This window comes from Tursiops truncatus, chromosome X (assembly GCF_011762595.2).
Source record: "Tursiops truncatus isolate mTurTru1 chromosome X, mTurTru1.mat.Y, whole genome shotgun sequence".
In the NCBI taxonomy this organism is placed as follows: Eukaryota; Metazoa; Chordata; class Mammalia; order Artiodactyla; family Delphinidae; genus Tursiops; species Tursiops truncatus.
In genome coordinates, this window is record NC_047055.1 from 57,634,578 (window position 1) to 57,657,007 (window position 22,430).

General features: G+C 37.8%; 1 protein-coding gene and 2 pseudogenes across 6 annotated transcripts in view; 1 reads left to right on the plus strand and 2 right to left on the minus strand.

Annotated features, from left to right (window-relative positions):
- Positions 1–22,430, plus strand: part of POF1B (POF1B actin binding protein) — a 102,943-nt gene that overhangs the window by 31,155 nt on the left and 49,358 nt on the right. For all 6 annotated transcript variants that reach the window (XM_033849926.2, XM_033849924.2, XM_033849925.2 and 3 more), the window contains one exon: positions 7,356–7,457. In XM_033849926.2, coding sequence (XP_033705817.1) covers positions 7,356–7,457 — 102 coding nt within the window. The remainder of the gene's footprint in view (positions 1–7,355; positions 7,458–22,430) is intronic.
- Positions 143–1,198, minus strand: LOC109549481 (etoposide-induced protein 2.4 homolog pseudogene; annotated as a pseudogene).
- Positions 17,995–18,858, minus strand: LOC101333433 (small ribosomal subunit protein eS1-like; annotated as a pseudogene).

The following is a 22,430-nucleotide window of genomic DNA, read 5'->3' on the forward strand; positions in this document are numbered from 1 at the left end:
ATTCACTTTGTTATAAAGCAGAAGCTAAGACACCATTGTAACGCAATTATAGTCCAATAAAGATGTTAAACAAAAAATGCCCGATTTCTCAGAAAGAGCGGAATATGCACAGGGCCCTTGGCAGAGTTGTTGCCTTCCCTGGTCAGGGAGGTGAACAAGGAAAAGAGCTGCCATGGTGCTCCTGTAATCCCGCCCATCTCCTCTTGATGGCAGTTGACTCAGTGGCCTTGGCAGGGCATGGGTGAGGTGAGGGGAAGTTCTCTGCAGAAGTTGAGCTACTCAGGGCAGACTGCAGGTAGACTGTCTTGCAGAAGAATCTGTTGCTTAAGAAAACCACCAAGGAGAAGAGGTGCAATTGGGAAGACACTGATAATGAATAAAGGAACGAGGATAGAGAAGAGGCAGGCACTGACAACGTAGGAGTACTGCATTGCTTTGAGGAAAGATGAGGGCAAACCAAATGCAAAGTAGTAAGGCCAATTCTTTCTATGTTTGACAACTGTTGGTGAATTTCAATTCCTTTATTGAACCAATGATATTTGAAGCAGTATAGCGAGTAGAGAAGAGACATGTTCAGGAGACTAACCAGTTGACCAACAAGATGGATGGGGAAGAGACTCATAAACATCCCCTGGAGGAGAAAAAGAGCCTGCAGCAATAGGTTGAAGAGCATGTCAGCAATTATTTTGCTGAAACTAACGAATGGTGAGCCTTCATCCTTGATACCTCGAATGCCAGATCAGTTATACCCTGAAACCAGATTGCGTTCACAACTTTGCTAAGCACAAACGTGGAGCACCCAAAGAGTACTGAAAATTGACGTGAGGAAGAATTCTAGCCACAACAAAACATCCCGAGGGAGTGATGGTTCACCAAAATTTGGCCCACTGCTGACTGAAGCACAGGAATAAACACTCAATAAAACAAGAGGAGACAACCAGAATACTCCGCCATTCCAAGTGCAGCACTGAAAAATTCTAACAATATGTGGTTCACTGTCTTGCTTCCTCTCTATACTCTGGGCTCTCCTCTGAGCCAGGACACTGCTTGCCCTTCTTCGATGCTGCTCCTCTCTCTTCTGTTGACTTTGACCATCTAGCTTTGAGATGGTACAAATTCCCCAGATGGAGTCTTTGATTCCCCTGGCAAGGTCCTGTAGAAAAATTTTGACACTGTCTGCCATCTCTTCACTGCCCAAACTATCAACTACACAATGGAGAGAGAAATGCCCCCAAATCTTTCACCATGAAGGACCCGGCAGCTTTGCCCCTTCATGCCCGGCCGCCCACTACCACCTATCTGAATTTTTGTTGAAGCTCCCACCTATTCAGTGAATTTTTATCGATTGCCCACTATGCACCAAAAATTACCCCAAGAACTGGAGATTGACTAGTGAACAAAACAAGGTTGCAACCTTCTTGGAACTGAAGTTCTTAATTGACCCCAAACCATTCGGTTACAAAACAGCAGAGTTGGGACTGAAATTGAACAATGCAGATATGGGAGAGGAACATTTGGGAATTAAGGATGATTGATGATGTAGGTGAACTAGGATCCAGAGACCCACCCACATACCACTTCTCTCCCCCATCCTCACCAGCTAGAGTGTAATCACAAAAGCAGAGAAATCAGAATTATGTATGCAAGTACATAACATATTTGTAACACTGAGCCTGCCTCATTATGGTTGTGTTCAACTGCAAAGAAGCAAATAGTTTCTCAGGGAGAAGATGCAGCAGAGGGTTAAAGAAAAATGATCATTTTAACTTTAACATTTTCAGCTTTTAACTCTACATTATTGAGGGGTAAAACAAATTTCAATCCCCATGCTTTGTAAACAAAAATAATCTAACTGGTTTTGCAGAGCAGCTTGAAAATCCTGTCCAGATACATTTTATTTATCTAAGTATATGGCTTTTTGTTTGTTCTTTTAAATTCCCTCAGGAGAAGATTCTGGCTAAATTACAATACTTATAATAAGCTGAGCCTCCTAAATGGCAACTTTATCCTCTTTCACCTTCCAGTTTGTCTAATCTTTACTTCTTCTCCCCATAATTAAACTGATCTCAATCCACTTCTCTCATGATATCCTAACTCTGTTCAGCCTTTTTATTTTTGGTTGCTCCTGATCTTCCTTATTTTCCATTTATTGTCATTTTAGTCAAGGGATTTATGCATTCTGGTATATAACATGACTCAGAAATGGGGAAGTATTTTTATTCAATCAGTAGATATAACCCAATTTATATTAGTCATTTTCATTAATTTTCCACTCACAGACTCCTACTTTGAGAATGGCACTCTACAGCCTTCAAATTGGAAAATAAAAGGAAATAAGACATGGTTCCTGAATCAAAGGGGCTTACAGTTCCTCTCAGGAAGGGGAATAAGATTATGTCCACAAACAGCTATGTAAAATATATGATGAGGTGTATGATAGATGCCATAAGAGAAATACAGATGAAGTCTTACTGAAGTTCAGAGGCTGGAGATAACACATTTGTTTGGGAAATCAGAAAAGGATTTATTGTGGTATTTAAGGAAATATTAAAATGAACATCATTATTGGTACCATTTTACTAATGTGGAAACAAAAGCTTAAATAAGTGTGACTTGCTTAGGTTTTCTGACTAAATGTGTCACTCTCTATCTTTTCTGACAGTTATTCTGGGGGTAATTTTGACAAGTTTTGATAACCTATATTGGATTTGGGGTTAAAAGAAGAAAAGTCACATATGACTTAAGCTTTTCAGTTTGAGATACAGGGAACATGGTAGCCCAATTAAAAGGAGTAAGAAGTAGGGGAGAGGAGAAGCTGGTTTTGGAAACGGGGAGACTGAGATCTGTTTGAACCAGTAGCCTTTGAGACACATGGCAGCGAAGATGCCCAACAGGCAGTTAAAAAGTGACTTGAGGAAGGTCACATTTGTGATAAGGATATAGGAGTTATTCCTCTTAAAGTTATCTTTGTAGCTGTGGGAATGAGTGAGATCACTGAGGGGTAATGGAAGGGGTTGAGGTCAGAACCTAAAATGCCTACTCTAAAGGAACAGAAGGAAGGAACCACTTTCACAGGTAGAGGAGCGGTCAGAGAGGGATGTGAACACAGACTAACTGAAGCAAATAGAGAAAGGGGGTGGTCAACCATCTCAAATGGCCAAAGGGCCAAGGAGGATGAGGTTTGAAAATAGAGTTTGACCATTAAGAAAGCAATGGTGATGTTTGAGAGAGCAGTTGTGGTATACATGTGGAGGTAAAATCCAGATGCAAAAAGTTAATGGGTGACTGGATCACGAAGTGGAGGAAATAAGTGAGGATTACTCTCCTAAAAAGGATATTGGTCAAAGGAGGAGAGGTGGGATAGTAGCACAGAATCTTGGAGATCTGAGAGATTTATAGACAGGGAAATAACTAGTAGTAAGGAAAAGTTACGATGCAGCAGAGAAAGGGAAGAAAGGGGACACAATTCTGGAAGAGTCGAGTGGATAGGATTCCAGGTGCAGACAGAGAAGTGACTTCCAGATAAAAGAGGGGTCTGTTATTCCATAATGAGTGGAACGAGCAGAAACTGAAGAGATTTTTGAGATGGGGAGGAAAATGGAGGAATCTCATTGGACAGATTATATTGGTTTTCTCAGTAAGTAGAAGGTGAATGAACGAACATGAGCATGGGGCTTTGAGGAAAAAAAACTTTTTGTTAACAGTAGTTATAGAGAACTTGGTGAATACAAGTATGACCATGAATGTCGGAGGGCCTCTTAAAGTTGGATAACTTGAATTCGTACTGAACCACATCAGCAAATCTTTTTAAAAAAATGTTCTCCAACAAGTTTTCATGGCCTGGAAACAGTAAAGTGGATGCTGGGGAATATGTACTTTGTTAGATGTGAGAACTACTCCCAGAGGTTCTAAAAGTAACAATTAAATTATAAGATCAGCCATCTTTGAAAACACCTGTTAAATTTTAGGGTGGGTCTGGCACCAATTCCAATGTACAGGTAGAAAAATAAAATAAGCTACCAAATAGTGAAACTGTTTAGCAACTCATTTGTTAGAAATCTAAAACTTTTGATTAATTTTGCTGACCTGTTTTATGCAGAGTGATCTATTCATATTAATATTTGGTTTTACTTTCTTATAGATTTGGGGAAAATAATAGTTCCCTAAATTTAGAAGTTTTTCTTTCAGTAGATCGTCTAAAATAAGTCCAACACACAGTTTAGGGAGAATTAATACTCTTAGCACCTAAGTCCTTTTTCTTCTTAAAAAATAATGGTTCAGCATTTAGAGTGAATTTTAGTTCATAGAGAAGAAAATTTCATGCTTTTGTTAAATTTTTTTCCCCTATTAGAAGATGCTTATATCCTTATATAAAAGTTCATATCGTCCCTTCTCATCCAATCATCTGTTCATTCACTATGGGGTATTTAAGATGGATAAAGTTCCTGTCCTCAACAAGCTTACTTTTGTGTATTTTTAAACTCGATATCCTAGAAAAGTTCTAACAAGATTCTCATAAATTATTTTAAAACCAGTATTGATTTTAAATATTATATTACTGTATTATTCAAAACCAATGCCTTTTATATATTTACATGACAGATTAAAGGTACTTTAACATACATATTTTGCTTGGCATAAAGTACCCTGCATTACTATCCTTATGATAAAGGAACTGAGCCTCAGAGAAGGTAAATGACTTACCTAACTTTCCACAGCACGTAGGTGATAGAGGCAGAACTGAATATAGGTTTTATTAACCCAGACATTTTTTTTATTATACCTATTTCCATTAATTTTAGTAGTCAAATCCAATAGATTCATAGTAGTTCAAATCCAATCTACTTTGTATTTCTCACCTGTTGACCTCCCTGAAGCATTTATACCTTCACTCACCTTCCTATTGCTTCTTAAAAACTTCTCTTCTCTTGACTGTATGACATTTTTCTCTTATGATTCTCATATGTCTGAAGATTTGTAGTTCTGTCTTTGATCTTCATTTGCCTTTTCAGCAATTGCATGGTTTTAACTAGAACTTCTAAACATATGATTCTGAAATCTAGAACAATAGCCATGAAATCCCCATTTAGTTCCAGACATGTGTTTTCAACTGTGTGCTGTAAAAGAGTTCTTTTGCTAGTTATTTGCCATAAGTTAATACATGTTTAAGGGATTACTATGCACTATATACTTTGCTAAGTGTTATGAGGAATAAAAACATGAATCTGACCTAGATTCTTACCAGGAGCACAGAAAACTCCATGTGTCTCCACTTTTACTGTTTTAGTTTTTGAGCCCATTTACCATATAGTAGATTCCTCAGGTTCAAGACCTCGGAGTCTTCTTTGAAAAGTGCTGTCCTTGATTTAGGATAATTTTCTAACTGGTCTCCTCACCTGTATTCTTTCCATTCCCCAATTAATCTTCTTGAAGTAGACCTATGTTCAAATCACAGCCCCGTTTAAAAGCATTCAAAGGCATCTCACTGCTTGCAGAACCAAGTTCCATCTGCCAAGTATGACCCCTACATATAACTTTACACTTTTCCAACCTTGGTGTCTTGACTTTGTTTCCGTCACTTCAAATACCATTTTCTTTCACCTCCTTATATTTAAAGCCCACCTTTACCTTCTCTTAAATGCTACCTGATCCAAGTAACCTACCCAAGCACTGCCAATGGAACTTGGTTTTTCTTCTTCTGAATTCCATCCCATAAGTTATTTCTCTGTACTTTTTATTGGCCCTTGCCTCTTTCTCCCTTGTATTATAGGTATTTGTGTTCATATATCATCTAGACTAGGGATTAGCAAACTTTTCCTGTAAAGGGCAATATAGTAAATATTTTAGGCTTTGTTGGCCACATGGGGTCTTGGTCTTCTTTCTTTTTACTTATAGTCCTTTAGAAATATAGGGTCTTGGTCTTCCTTCTTTTTACTTACAATCCTTTAAAAATATAAATACCATTCTTAGCTTGAGAATATTACAAGTATAGGCTGCTGGCTACAGTTTGAACCCTGATCAATATTCAGTGCTCCTAGTAATAATCTAACTTTGCTTCATGCCTTATAATACTTAGCAAAGTGTATTGTGAATAGTAAGCTCTTAAACATGTTACATGAATGTAAACATGTGTTACATGTATTACCAAAGAGGCTTTTTTTTACAAAAACAAACACAAAATAGTTTCTAGGGGAATTTTTAAATATATATCCATCTTTAGATTTGGTAATTCATCAGCTAGTCAAAATGAATCACTTATATGTTTGTTTTACCAAAGTATCCCAGGAACATTAAGTTAAAGCACCCTTTATCCAAACTTGAATACAAGAAGTGTATACTTTGGGTTCAAGAGTGTCTTGCTTTCTCAACAACCAGTGTTTTAGTCCAGTTCTAACAGTTTTTACAATAGCAGACTACAAAAATGCTATCATATTTTGTTGGTTTTGAAATGGTCCTAAGCACATTAACTGGTAATAGGTTTAGCCAATCCCCTTCTCTACTGTTCCCTTGCATTACAAAAATAAATGAATGCAATTTGTGGTTTGTAACAAAATAACCCTCACTCTCCCTATACAAGTGAAAAGTCATATGAAAACCAAAAGAAAGGAGAGGAGTATAATACACAGTACATTTATTTTGGACTCCTGGTCTGATTCTTATTAACCCTTCCTGGTTTCTTTCAGATCTTGGATATGTCACCACCCATTATTACATTGGTGACAACTTCTAAGCACTTGGATAATCCTACATCAATTTAGTTGATTATATGGAGATACAGTGGCTCTTAAAGCCTCTACTCTGTTCTCAGTATTCAAAACATACTTTGTACTGAGAGCCTTAGCTTTGATTGTAATCACAAGTAGGAATTGTACACTTCAAGGGAACCCAAATTGAGTTCCAAGAAAAAAAATTTTTAATACAGTTCTACCTACTTTATGGCTCAGTGGTGCTGAATTATGTTTATTTTGCATTTCTCTAATAATACTTTGGCATAGAAAGTAACTTGCCAGTGAACGCAGTTTAGATGAGGTTGACCTCATGCCTGTCTACCTCAGAGGAAACTTATCTTGCCTTAGGAACAGAAAAAAAATCTTTACCACTCTTCCAATTTCCCCAAAACACTGTTAGGCTTAGTAAAATGTAGTGGGAGATACATTTTGCTCTGTTTGAGAAAATGGACTATTTTTATTACTATATCCTTATATCTCTCAGAACCTTTTTGGGATGTCATTCCACTTTCCTCCTAAAGTCTGCCACTACCTCAGATTTTATTGGAGAATGCATATTTGCTTAAGTTCAGATTCCTCTGAAAAGGTAACTTTCAAAGCAAAACACAGTCTTTACTGTCTTTATAGGAACCACTGTCACCATTCCTAAGAGGAGGCCATTTCTTTCCAGGAAATAATGTCATTTATGAAAAAACCATAAAAAAAGTGGAGAAGCTAAATACGGATCCGGTAAGTGAAATTTGTTTTAAGGCTTATTTTATGTGTATACTTTTGAATTATGAATATTTTAATAGAGCTAAAATGACCTTCAATTGTCAAGTGCCAGGCAAGCTCGCTATATAATGATACCTCATTATATCTACAGCCCTTTGTATCATCCTTAACACTTTCATTTCCATTTCCTCATTTGAAGTATTGTCCGCATTTTACTGAAAGGGAAACTAAAATAAAGATATGTCCAGTCACGGGGAAAATTAAGAATCTGAACTTAATATAGATATCTCAATGCTTTGTATGTTTCTTTTAAACGAGGCTCACAAAAATCATAAAACATTGCAATTTTATCTTAATTCATTTAATATGAAGTGAATTTTTAAATGAACACTATCTATGAACAGATCTGTAAAATACTGTATACTGTAAAAGGTCTAGAAAGCTAAAGCTTGAAGTCAGTTTTTGAAATTCCATTAAGCTAAATTGAGAGACCAAGTACAGAGTACAAAACTGCAGCAGGGTAATGGTAATTCCATGGCATCTAGAGCTCCTCTCTCCCCCTGCCCTTCCGTCCTTTAAGCAGAGTTGTTACTGTAACCAGAAGAGGTTTCACATTGATCTCCTCAGTGGGTACAAGCATTCGCAGCCCAGACAAATCCTGGGATTTATCTCTTGAACTAGGACAGTGTATTAGCTTCTTAGGGCTGTGGTAACAAAGTATCACAATCTGGGTGGCTTGAAACAACAGAGATTTATTGTCTCACAGTTCTGGAGGCCAGGACTATGAAATTGCCATGTTTAAAGGGCGATGCCCCCTCTAGAGCCTCTATAGAAGGAACTCTTCCCTGCCTATCTCCTAGTTTCTGGTGGCCTCATGTGTTCCTCAGGTTGTAGGTGTGTAATTTTAATTCTCTAGTGTCACATAGCACCCTCCCTCTGTGTCTTCACCTGGTCTTCCCTCTGTGCATGTTTGTCTCTGTGTCAAATTTCCTCTTTTTATGAGGACACCAGTCATGTTTGATTAGGACCCATCCTGTTGACCTCATTTTAACTTGATTACCTCTGTAAAGACCCTGTTTCCAAATAAGTTCACATTCCGAAGTACTGGGAGTTAGGACTTCAATGAATCTTTTTTTGGGAGGCACAATTCAACCCAAAACAGGCAGTTAAATATTATCAAATGAATTTTGATCACAAAATCATTTTTCTCATATACAACTGCAACATTAAAATATACTAAATTCTCTTTTTTTCATTTTTCTTGGCATGAGAACATGTCTTATTTTTATGAGCATTTATGGGCAGTTGTTACCCAATTCATAGGAACTAATACATCATTACTCATTTGATACCCAATAAAAATGAAAAAGAGTAAACTCTCAGGATCATAAATATCCACATCTTTAAGATTCTAGTCTGCTTGGAAAACTGTATATAGTCTGAAGGGTTTAGTAGAGTACATATTAAATACATATTTTCCAAAAGAACTGCAGAATATTTCTGGACATTATGATACCAAATAGAAAAATTTCTCAAAATATTTTAGTTCTTCAAAAGGCATTTTCCTCAAGCTACCAGATTATAACATCTGTCCTTTATCTAACTGGACAACCAAAACAATGTCTGACACACTTTAAATAAGAAGGAATGTTTGAGACACATCATTTCATGCTGCTTCCAACTTCTTGTTTCAAAGAGAATAAACAGCTTTTCTAAATCTTGGCCCTAGAAGAAAATATTGAATATCCTATACATTATTATTGCTATGCATCTGGAACAATTAAAGAAGAATTCCTTTAATAGAACATTGCTGCTACTTACTGTTAACTAGAATATTTACTTTTACATGTCCACTTTTCTTATTAATGACTTAAATGATTTGGGAGTTTTGGAACTGCCATGGGAGGCTGCCCAAGGTAAAAGGAAACATGCATACAACTGCTTTGACCTAACTGAGTTTCCTCAGTGACAGAAATACAGTGGGATGAGCTGGATAAAGCCAGAGTCTGGATGAACCTGTTTAATGTCATATGAGACTAATCCAAATGGGACTAGCTCTTAGGAGATGGGACCTGTCCAAAAAAAGAGGTATTTATAGTAGAAGGGTGGTAAAGTGGTGTCAGTTTCAAGATAATTATCCAATTCATATAAATTGTACTCTGTGTATATTTTTCTTGAGCAAAAAAGATAAGATATATGGTAAATCAGAAATGTTTGATCTTTTGTACATTAAAAACTCAGCTTGTGGTATACTTCAAAAGTATGAGAAATGTATGAATATCTTGCTTTGGAACAATAATTTTAGTAGTCAGGTGTGAGGAATGGAAACTGAAAACCTGCTAAGACTTTAGTGGTACCAATGAGTGGTTCAGATGCCAAATAGGCTCAGGAAAACCACAAGACATCCCAGATGGAGAAACTGTCAGCATTCTATTCAACTGATGCGTTAATAAAGAAAGATGATTAAGAAATGGGTTTTGTTTTATTTATTGTCCTTTCAAGTTTTTTCCTAATCTGCTTTTTAAGGGACACATTTATTTTTTCAGGAGGAATTCTACTTCAGTAGTGTACAAGCTCCCCACTGGTGAAAGTGTTCTCTGACTATCACTCTGACTTTATCCTAATCTAGTGTATGAAGGTATTTTGTAACATAAAAGAACAGATGATACATTCACCCCCAAAATTTGTACAAAAGTTACTGATAGTACACAGTCAGGCTTCTAAACTGTAGAGCTCTTACTTAGTGCTAGCATATTTGTAAAGTAGGTCATATTTGAAAAGAGCCTAGAGAAAATAATTCTATGAACTGATTCTATGACCTTTATTATCTATATGTCTACCAAGGCAGTGTCTACTTGTAAAATGTGTTTCTTTATATATATATTTTTTTCTTTCAAAAAATTTTTGTATACATGAAAAGATATTTGTATACATGGTAAAAAATTTCAAAGCATAAAAAGTATAAAAAGGTACAAAAAGAGTGTGAAAAGAGAATTAAAATGTATATAGTGAAAAAACAGCTTCTTTATCTTGATCCTCTTGTCCCTCAGTTCTTCCTCCCAGAGGCAGTTACTCTTAAAATGTTTTTTGCTCTATTAATGCATTTAAAAGCAGCTGTATATATTTGTAAATACACATGTATGTACATTAAAAATATTATACAAAAGGAGCATATTATATTCATCCTTATGCATCTTGCTTTCTTCATTTAATATAGCTTGAAAATTGTTCCATATAAAACTTAAAATTTGAAGTGCCTTACTTTATTAATATAGGTCACCTTTCCAACAGTCAAAAGGAAATAGAGCATTGAATTTATACTTTCAAAGTTAATTGTACGTGCATGAATGTAGCATTATGATTCAAATAGAGTATGTTTTTCTTTGAAAACTGGCTTTCGGGTGCCTGCTTTCAAAGTAGGATAATAACAAAATAATATAGAAAATTCAAGCATACCTGAAATCCCCCAAACTATAACCAGATATCTATTTTTATTCTGTGCTCTACACTTACCAGAAAAAAGCCATGGTAAATAAGCAAGCAGATAGCAAAGATTTAGTTTGAAAAGAAGTTCCAAAATATTTTGAAGACAGTACAAATTCAGTTTAATGTTCTGACAGAACTCTGAGCAAGAAATCGTGAGTTCCAGTCCCAATTTTGCCATTAATTATTTGTGTCATTATAAGTAAATCATCTTACTTCTCTGGACCTCATGGTTATTTTTTTTTCACCTGCAGAATTAATGGGGTGGATGATTATTAAGTTGATGATGATGATGACAATGATAATATATGATAATAATAATAATAAATGTTAATTACCCACCTACTTTGTACTAAGCACTTAACAAACATTAGTTAATTTACTCCTCATAGCAACCCAGTGAGGTACATACTATCTCCACTTTTACACATGAGGAAACTGAAGCTTATAAAGGTTGCATATACAGTTTCTCAAGATCACAGAGTAAGTGGTAGAATCAGAGTTAAAATCCATGTTTTCTGAATCTGAAGGCTTAGTCACTGTTTTCCAATCTTTTTAAATTTATGCTTGATTTTCACAAGCATAAGAACTTCACCTGCCCCCACTGTGTTTCTAATATGCTTCCTGACATTGAAAATCACTACATTATATTATTTTCTAATTTATATCCATCAACATCTTCAGTATTATTTTGTAATTAGATCCTGAAGTGCCTGTTGAATCATCAAAGAAATATTAATATTAATATTCATTATAGTTTTAGTGTTAAGTATAACTGTAATATTAATTTAATCAGAACATGCAATTCTCTAGCCAACTTAGGTAAGTATTTGGATGTTTACAGCCACCTGGTCAAATAAAAATAGAGTTCAATACAATTTTTCGCAATGGAATAATTGGAAAAAAAAATATATCACTTATTAAAACTATAAATCCTAGGGCTTGAATTATCTTGTGAAAGAACACATTAAATTTTTTAAAGTGGATTCAGTTGGCTTTTCTTTTATTAGTTATTTTTATTCTGAGTGACTGTTTTTGGCATGTGCATGTATTTTAGGAATGCTATCCTCAGGTTCAGTGCCATCATCACATTGTCTAACAGCCCCAGATCTTCCACTCTCTACACTATCAACAATCCCATTCTAGCCAGCAAATCCAAACCATCACAGGAAGTGATTCAATTTCTACAAACACTGGAATTGAACTGTATCATAGTGACTCAAACCATACACATGAGCAGGTAAGATTAATGAGCTGATTCCTTGTAAAACTGAAATAATCTCTTAAACACTGCTCACACCACTGTATAGGTACCCACATTATTTTTTCATCAAAATATTGAGGAGTTATACCATGAAGATTCATGTTTTATTATGGCATTTTTATATATTTATTTTTTAACATCTTTATTGGAGTATAATTGCTCTACAGTGTAGTGTTAGTTTCTGCTGTATAAAAAGTGAATCAGCTATATGCATACATATATCCCCATATCCCCTCTCTCTTGCGTCTCCCTCCCACCCCTCTAGGTGGTCACAAAGCACTGAGCTGATCTCCCTGTGCCATGCAGCTGCTTCCCACTAGCTATTTATTTTACATTTGGTAGTGCATATATGTCAGTGCTACTCTCTCACTTCGTCCCAGCTTACCCTTCCCCCTCCCCGTGTCCTCAAGTCTATTCTCTACGTCTGTGTCTTTATTCCTGTCTTGCCCCTAGGTTCATCAGAGCCACTTTTTTTTAGATTCCATATATATGTGTTAGCATACGGTATTTGTTTTTCTCTTTCTGACTTACTTCACTCTGTACGACAGACTCTAGGTCCATCCACCTCACTACAAATAACTCAATTTTGTTTCTTTTTATGGCTAATATTCCATTATATATATGTGCCACATCCTCTTTATCCATTCATCTGTTGATAGACACTTAGGTTGCTTCCATGTCCTGGCTATTGTAAATAGTGCTGCAATGAACTTGTGGTATATGACTATTTTTGAATTATGGTTTTCTCAGGGTATATGTATTATGACATTTTTAAAACAAAATTTTCCATCTCTTCTCAGAAGACAAAATAATTCAGGTTTATTAATACATTAAATCTATGAGGGGAGTTAAGAACTGATCAATGAACACTTAATTTCTAGCTGATCCTCAGTTCTAAAATGGGTCCAACAGTTGTGCAACATTAAATATTTTCATGAAGTATGATATTTAAGTGAATAATGAATTGGAAGTGATATTGTCTAAGATGATTATAATGGTCGCCATGTGACCATTATTTTTTTATGTTTTCTTTGAAAATATGGCATATTAAGTCAGAATAGGCATACATTTTATTATTTGTTACATCAACAAAATAGAAACTAAAACTTACTTGCTAAGAAGAAGTATCTTGGGATGCAATCATCAGTGACTAATTTATGTTCTGAATACTTTAGAATCTTGTAAACCTCTGTTATACATGTGTTAAAGGAAAAAAGATTGTCTTGTTTCTTGGAAAAACTAACAATTATAACTGGAACTGTGGGGAATAATCCACCCTTTGTATTTTTTCATATTTTTTTCTAATAAAGAATAGCTTGCTCAAATTGACCGCTCTCATAGGCAACTCCTACAGAAAGACAAAAGAAAAAGAATAAGAAAAAATAAAGAGGGAGCCTGCCCACATAAGAATATGATTGTTTTATATTAAATATGAAAGAGATTATTTCTAAGGACTGAAACTTGAAATATACACTTTGGCCATATTGGTAAAAAAGAAGCACAAAAAATTTAATACCCACGTTTTTCCAATCTAAAAAAGCCTTAAATTATCATGTATGGAAATACTGGTCTTTAGAATTACTCTAAAACATGGTCCAGATGGTGTTGAATTTCTTAAATTAAATGGATTAGTAATAGCCATTAGAAAGACATTTTATTAGGTTAAATAATTTGAAATTGTCATTTTTATAGGTCAAAGTTGATCAAAGAGCAACAGTTTCATACGGTTCAGTCTAATACTTAACTTCATTACGCTTCAGTTTCTTCATCATAAAATAAAGATTCATCATCCATTTCTTACCGGGTTATTGTAAGAATAAATTATGTCATGTATGTTAAGCACTTAACCATTGTTGAGTGCTGATGGTAAGTACTTAAATGGTAATTACTAATTTTTAGTAGTAATTATTATTTGTAAGCATTAAATCTTCATGCCAGGTACTATGAAAAATACAAATGTGGGTAAGACATTGTCACATTTCTCTTAGGTGCTTATTGTCTAATAGGGGAAAGTCGCAAACACATAAAACATTATACAAAGCAAAGTGTTGTCTTTTATAAAAGAGGATCATGCAGTGTGCTTTGGGAACAGAAGAGAGAAGAAATTAATTTCAGCTGGGAGATCTAGGAAAGCTTTGTTGAGGAAGAAGAGATTGTCCTGGGTTTTGAAGAGTGAGCAGAATTTCCAAACGTGGTATTGTGGTGTGTGGCATGGACATCCTAAGAACAGGGAATCACATGAAAAAAGTCATATATTTGGGAAAGTACACTTTGGGTTTCAGGAATAGTGGTTTGGTTTGTATGGCAAGGAAGACATGAGATGAAGAGTACTAGAGTGTAGGGTTAAAATGATACCTTAAGGCCAGATCATGAGGTCCTTCCCACTGCAGGATCTTAGCTCCCCAACCAGGGATTGAACCCAGGCCCTCGTCAGTGAAAGCACAGAGTCCTGACCACTGGACCACCAGGGAATTCCCGAATGTTAAGTTTAAAATTTTGAACTTTATTTGGCAGACAATGGAGAAAGGTTGAAGGTTATTGAGTAGGAAAATATTGATAGGTATGATTTAGGAGGTTAATTCTAGAAGCTTTGCACAAGATAGATTGAAATATTGATTAGTTTTCTTCTCACAATGATCAGATGAAGAAGGTATCATTGTTGCCTTTATTGTTCAAGAGAAGGAAACTGAGGTTCAGAGAAGTTAAGTTACTTGTGAAGGCTTGCATAGCTCTAGCATGTGGTAGAGCCAGGATTCATATATAGGTAGCCTGACTCCAGAGCTTATTGAGAGTTCCCTCTGGAAGTTGAGTCAGTAATGTGGAGAGTCCTTGGTCAATAAGGTAAACATGAATAGGACAGTGGATTAATAGTCTGCCACTGGGGAGATATTCATTCTATAACAGAAAGTGGACTAGCTTCAGGGTAGGAAGACCTGGGTTCCAGTTCCAGCTATGTCCCTTCTAAGCTTTGTGTTCTTAATAGATACTAAATCTCTCAGAAATATCCTCATCCATAAATTTTGGTAGTGATGTCTACCTCACAGGGTTGATGTAAAGACTAAATGAAAATATATGTTTGACATGCTTTATAAACTATAAAGCCTACAACATGAAAAAATACCACAGAGAAGAAGTTGCAGAGAGATTATTAAAAGCTAAATATTCCAGTAGTCAAAGTGTAAAACTTAAACTAGGAAAATGACAGTAGGAATGGAGTGAGGGACAATTATCAGAGATGGGAAAAATATCATAGGATTAAGAATCTTGTACAGTGACAATGGTAATGCTATGATATCCTTTCATTAGCTTAGTGCAACTAATAATATATTTGACCAGACCAGATATTGTCTGTTTAGAAAATAGGCAGAGATTGGTAACTAATATATTACTTTCTATTTTATTATTCATCTTTTAGTTTGAGATTCCGACTTAGCTTTGTTAAAGGCTGGAGGCTTTTTGTATACTTTTCTTCTGGTTTTTCAGTATTTTATATGGATAAAGTTGAAGTGCTTCTGAAAATGGAATAGTGCCCTGGGAAGCTTAGAGCTGGTAATTTCCACCTATGTGGATTACACAGGATTGGATCCATTTCTGGTCAGAGTAGGGATGGGGTAACCCGATTGTGCAGATCCCATGGACAAAGTAGGGCAGAGAATGAGTTGTCTCACCTAGGCTCCTTGGTGTTTACATGTGTCTTCCACATGAGTGGAAGAGTCTCTGAAGAGTAATAGAGCAGATGTCAGTTAGGCTTCTTTAAAACTAAAGGATGACCCATTTTCAGTTTGTGTTTAGAGTTAAATTGTAATTCAGAGGTAGTATAATAAGGTAGAAAGAACACAGACTTTCAATTCAATTATCTGGGTTTATAAAACCTGATTCTACTGAGTTGCATGATCCTAGGTAATTGACTTTAACTGGACTGAGGTAATCGACTTAACTGGACTGCACCTCAATTTCCCCATCTATAAAAGAGGGGGAGAATCACACTTAATGTGCAGTGTATCTACAATGGATTAAATGAGGTAAAATATGTAAAGTATCCAGCTTAGTGCCAAGCACATACTAGGTACACAAATGAATGTTTGATTCTCTGCCTTTTCCTCCCCCAACCCCAGTCCCCAAATCTTTCAAAGCATCAAAATAAAAAATTGGTTTCCATTGTAATGATATTCTTTTTAAGATTTATTTATTATTTATTTCCTTATTTTATTTATTTTTGGCTGCATCTGGTCTTAGTTGAGGCATGTGGGATCGTTCGTTGCGGCACGAAGGCTTCTCTCTAGTTGTGGTGTGTGGGTTTTCTCTTCTCTAGTTGCGGCACACGGGCTCCAGGGTGCATGGGTACTGTAGTTTGCGGCACGCGGGCTCTCTAGTTGAAGCGCAAGAGCTCAGTTGTGGCTCGCGGGCTTTAGTTGCTCCGCATGTGGGATCTTAGTTCCCTGACCAGGGATTGAACCCGCGTCCCCTGCATTGTAAGGCGGATTTTTTTTTACCACAGCACCACCAGGGAAGTCCCTGTAATGATATTTTTAAATGAAACTAAATCACCTTTAAAGTGCTTTCCAAGAAGCAAAAGGCATTAAAATATTTTTGAAAATTAGATGTCCAAAAACCTGGCTCCAAAATATTTCTAATAAAACTAATTTATGTATGTTTTCCATGGTTCTCCTTAGAAAGATCATTATTTTGGTTTCAAATTCGAAACAGCACCAATCACATTTCTTTCCCCGAGGACATTAAGAATAACATGCTGTGATCATTTTCCTGCCATTAGCAAGGAACAGATAATTTCACATATGTTAGTGACAGGGAAAAGCTCAGCTGGACTCGTTTTACAAGTTGTTATACAGGTGGTGTTTATAAGAAAGACTCAAATAATTATATATATTGCATGTACAACTCTTTTGCACTTGGCTTGAGGCTTCCAAGAAAACTTTGAGTCATGGGAAGATGTCAAGGGAAGAGTCCTGCTCACTTGGATAGTGCTATTGCCAATGGAAAATTCTCCAACTTGTGATGCCTTTCTTCTGTCATTTGAAAATTTAATTTTTGTCAACATCAAGACAGCACAGATCTTAGTGTCAGGTGTTTTCTCTGACAAGTATCCAGGAAGCTTGTTACAATGTTTATTTAACATAAGTCGTTCACTAATTATGGAAACTCTGGGCTGCTTAGCTTAATAAACTCAGCATTTCTGCCTGTTCCCTCATTCAGTCACATGTGACTCCAGTCCTTCTCCATCTTTTTTTTTTTTCCTTCGGTACGCGGGCCTCTCACTGTTGTGGCCTCTCCCATTGCACAGCACAGGCTCCGGACGCGCAGGCTCAGCGGCCATGGCTCACGGGCCCAGCCGCTCAGCGGCATGTGGGATCCTCCCGGACCAGGGCACGAACCCATGTCCCCTGCATCGGCAGGTGGACTCTCAACCACTGCACCACCAGTGAAGCCCTCTTCTCCATCTTTATTGCCTTCTCCATCCCCATTATTGAAAATGAGTGTCTTTTGTGCAAAACTCTATTCCCTGCTATCCTTTCCCCAAATTTAACTGATATCTGTTTTGGACCCATTTTTTCTCCAACACCACCCTTATCTGTCTCCAGCTACCTCCTGCTCTTGTGCCCTTTTGAACTCTTGTTCTGTGGCAAACAAGAATTGTTATTTATTTACTCTTTTAAAAAGTTTTTATTTTTTTAATCAAAATAATACATATAGATAGCATAAAAGGTCAAATATTATTAAATGGCATAAAACAAACAGCAAGTTCCTGTCCCAACCCTTTCCATGCACGCCTGATGCCCAGAGGAAACCATTTTCTCTTTTGTTTTGTTTTGTTTTATCACAAATAAGATCTTTTATTTGTCACCATTAAAAGTCTGATTTTTAAACAGATTCTTGGACTGGTGGCTCACATCCATTAGCTCTTTCAACTTTAGCACCTGTCTCATCCCCAGCAGCTTCTCCAGAACTACTACCTTCACCATGTAGCTCCATGAGTTTTCCCAATTCAAACTTGGGCTCTTCAGCATTTTTACTTTTCTAACAAAGACATCATGGAGTGGATAAATAGATTGGCAGGCCTTTTCTATGTCTTTTCCAGTGCTGTCTGGAATCAACTGATTGAGCATCTCTTTCAAGTCATTTGTCTGCACCTCTTGGGTCATGATTTCCATCATCTTCTTGAAGATCTGGCAGACCTGCTGGTGCTGGACATAAGAGGTCTTCTGAATCTGATTGTTGCATTTTTTAGTAAAACCCACACAGAATAGACGAAGCAAATAACCATCGGTAGTCTTGACATCAACGTGAGCTTCAGGCATGGTCTGCCATTTTTTTACCATGGAGCACATTTTGTCATGGGTAAGATCCATGCCATGGAAATTAGGCAGTTTTTGCCCTGAACATCCTCAGTAATAAGCTTGAATTTTCTAAATGCAACTTCATCATTCTGCAGATCAACAAGGCTCACTTCAAAAACACGACCCTTGAGGCCATCAGATGCGATTTGGGTTCCTTGAGTTCTTGTGATAGTGTTTTCCCAATATTTCTTATATTGAACATAGCTGGTGCTTTCACATCATACCAATCTTTCTTAGAAAATGGGTCAACGACTTTCTTCTTGGCTCCCTTTTTACCCCCTTTTGTAAGGCGCTTGTTCTTGCCGACTGCCATGGTGTTGCTCAGAGAGCCAAAAGGGCGGAAGTTAGAGGCAACAATTTTCAACTCAGCTTTTTTTCTTCTTGTCTTTACTTCCATATAGCTAAATAATATGGGTATACTTATGCTGCTATTTTTTTGATTTATCAACGTTGTATATTATCTGTTGGTAATTCTGGTACATAAGGATTTAGTTCTATTAATCACCCACCTACCTGTTTACATCCCTTTCATCATCTCAGTATAGTTAAATCCCCATATTTTGGGCTAAATCATTATTCAGTGTTTATATTATTATTGCTATGAAAGTATTATTTACTGCTGAACCAATTTGTGTACTATTTTGCTGCTTTTATTAGTATAACTATTATTTGCTGGTGTTAATAATTCCCTAAATGTTTTCATTTGTTTGGTTTTCTATGTATCTATTGCTAATTATTTTCTGAGTACAATTTTTTTTTTTTTCGGTATGCGGGCATCTCACTGTTGTGGCCTCTCCTGTTGCACAGCACAGGCTCCGGACGCACAGGCTCAGCAGCCATGGCTCACGGACCCAGCCGCTCCGCGGCATGTGGGATCTTCCTGGACCGGGGCACGAACCTGTGTCCCCTGAATCGGCAGGCGGACTCTCAACCACTGCGCCACCAGGGAAGCCCTCTCAGTACAATTTTATACAGTCAAGTCTTCTGGTTTTTGTTGATCAACCATTTCCTCTCTTTAAAACCCTGCAATCCATATACACCTCTCCTCTTGGCTCATATTATCACTACTACTGACCTTCTAGTCACTCTCATCATCCTTCAACAGTTTCACTGGCACGCTTACAATCTTCTCCCCACTTTCCCCTGACCCCTGCCCTGGAATCATCTATGAGAACTTCTCCACTCAAATGATAGATCTTTCTCATGCTCTGTCCTCATGGTTCTTCGTCACCTTTAATTTCTTCATTTCTACTACATCTTCAGCTCTCATAGACTTTGGCCACTCCTTGAACCTCCACATCACTTGAAACTGTTTCATCTGGAATTCCGAATCTCTCTTTCTCTTATCATCACTTTCTTACTTCATCTCCTACTCCCTAATTCCCATTGAGCCTTGCCCTCAACAAGCTCTCCAGCCCTCAGTTCCAAACCAGGCTGGTGTCCCCTGTCAGCTGATTCAACAATGCTCTTGCTAGAAACCCTTAAAATTGTTGCCTTCTCTGATTAGTCCTCATTTTGCTAATCTCTTACTTTGGATAGACTGCCATCCACTTTCTCTGCACCTAGATTTTGACTTCGTGTGCTAGAGAAAGTTCGCAAACTAGGCCAATTTAGTCTAGTACAGATTATCTCTGTCTTGCTGGATTCCTTCTGTTGCTAGACAGTCCTTTTAGTTAATTCTGATTGACTTGCCACCCCAGTCCTCAGTATATAGTCTTTATTTTTCCCTCTTCACACTCCAGGTCCCATTGCTGTTCTCTTACTTTCTGCAGGTAGCCTTCCCTTCTACCAAGAATGGGCAGTGGAACTCAGATTTTAATGTGTACCAGAATCAGTTGGCTGACCTGCTTAAATATAGATTGCTGGGACTTGATAGTTTGCATTTCCAAGTTCACTCGTTATCCTAATGCTACTTGGTCCAGGGACCACAATTTGAGTTCACTATGCGAACTCCTTCAACACCGTACTTTCAGTGAACTTTTGATTCTTCTGATCTTTGAGAATTAATAATCTAACCTTGTCTTCAAGGTGACTCCATTAGCAACCCTATCAATCTACTGACTTATGATCTCAATCATTTTTGTTCCCTTCACTTGCAAAATCCCTGAAGGAGGAAGGCATACTCACTGCTGCCATTTCCTCATTACCCACAGATTCCTTAACACCTTGAAAACCAGTTTCTAGTTTCAACATTCTTCTGAAACTGCTTTTATTGACCTCTAAGTTGCAAATTCCACTTCCTTTTTTGCTTCATTTTCATCTTATTCCAGTTCGAATAAGATGGAATAGTTGATAATGTTGATCCATTGTATTCTTGATATTCTTTCTTTCCATTATACTGTACTGCTGCTTCTAATTCTTCTCAGGCTCCTCTTCCTTGTTTCATCAGATCTTCCCCAAAGACACATCCCCTTGGCCTTCTTCTCCTTTCTCTACCCCTTCTGCCTTGACTATATGGTGTAAAAGTTTGACTTCTATTACCTTTACATATCACCTTTACATGGACAACTCCCCAAACTTCCCTCCGAAGCTCTAATCTATAATTCTGTGTGTGTGTGTGGGACGCGGGCCTCTCACCACTGTGGCCCCTCCTGCCAAGGAGCACAGGCTCTGTACGCAGGCCCAGCGGCCATGGCTCACGGGCCCAGCCGCTCCGCGGCTTGCGGGATCCTCCCGGACCAGAGCACGAACCCGCGTCCCCTGCATCGGCAGGAGGACTCCCAACCACTGTGCCACCAGGGAAGCCCTAATCCATAATTTTTAATGGACTAGTTGATGTCTCTACTTGGCTGTCCCACAGTCACCTCCAACTGACCATATACCAGCTTTTCATTCTATGCCCTCCATTTCTATTAATGATATCTTCAGTGCACTAATCACCAGACTTAAAATTTAGCATTATTGGGCTTCCCTGGTGGCGCGGTGGTTGACAGTCCGCCTGCCGATGCAGGGGACGCGGGTTCGTACCCCGGTCCGGGAGGATCCCACATGCCACGGAGCAGCTGGGCCCGTGAGCCATGGCCGCTGAGCCTGCACGTCCAGAGCCTGTGCTCCGCAACTGGAGAGGCCACAACAGTGAGAGGCCCGCGTACTGCCAAAAAAAGAAAAAATTAGCATTATTTTTTTTAGATTATTTATTTATTTATTTTATTATTATTATTTTTGCTGCATCAGGTCTTAGTTGTGGCATGCAGGATCTTTGTTGAGGTGCGTGTGATCTTTCATTGTGGCATGTGGGCTCTTTGTTGCTGTGCACAGGCCTCTCTCTAGTTGTGGCAGTGGTTTTTCTCTTCTCTAGTTGTGACTTGCAGGCTCCAGGACGCATGGCCTCTGTAGTTGTGGCGCCCAGGTTCCAGAGTGCATAGGCTCTGTAGTTTGCAGCACGCAGGCTCTAGTTGAGGTGCGTGAGCTCAGTAGTTGCGGCATGCGGGCACGTTTTGGCATGTTGCCCCGCGGCATGTGGAATCTTAGTTCCTTGACGAGGGATTGAACCCACATCCTCTGCATTGGAAGGCAGATTCTTTACCACTGGACCACCAGGGAAGTCCCTTAGGATTATTTTTTACTTTCCCTCTCATTTGCCACCTCACACCTAATCAGTTGTCATAGTCTGAAGAATCTTCCTACATAAAACCACTCTCATATAGCTGAAAGTTGGGTTTCCTTCCTATAACTCTTTTACCATTTTTGTTGTTGTCATCATAGCTAAGGTTTATTACAGTAATATAGCCAGTGGGGGGCTGACCCCTGGGGAGGAGACACCCACTCCACAGGAGCCAGCAGTTGCTTTGGGGGCCCTCCCTGGCTGTGGGGAGGGTGCACCACACTCACAGGAAACGGAGAGCAGAGGAAGGGCCTGTGGTTGCCTTTGCCCAGCAGCCCTGC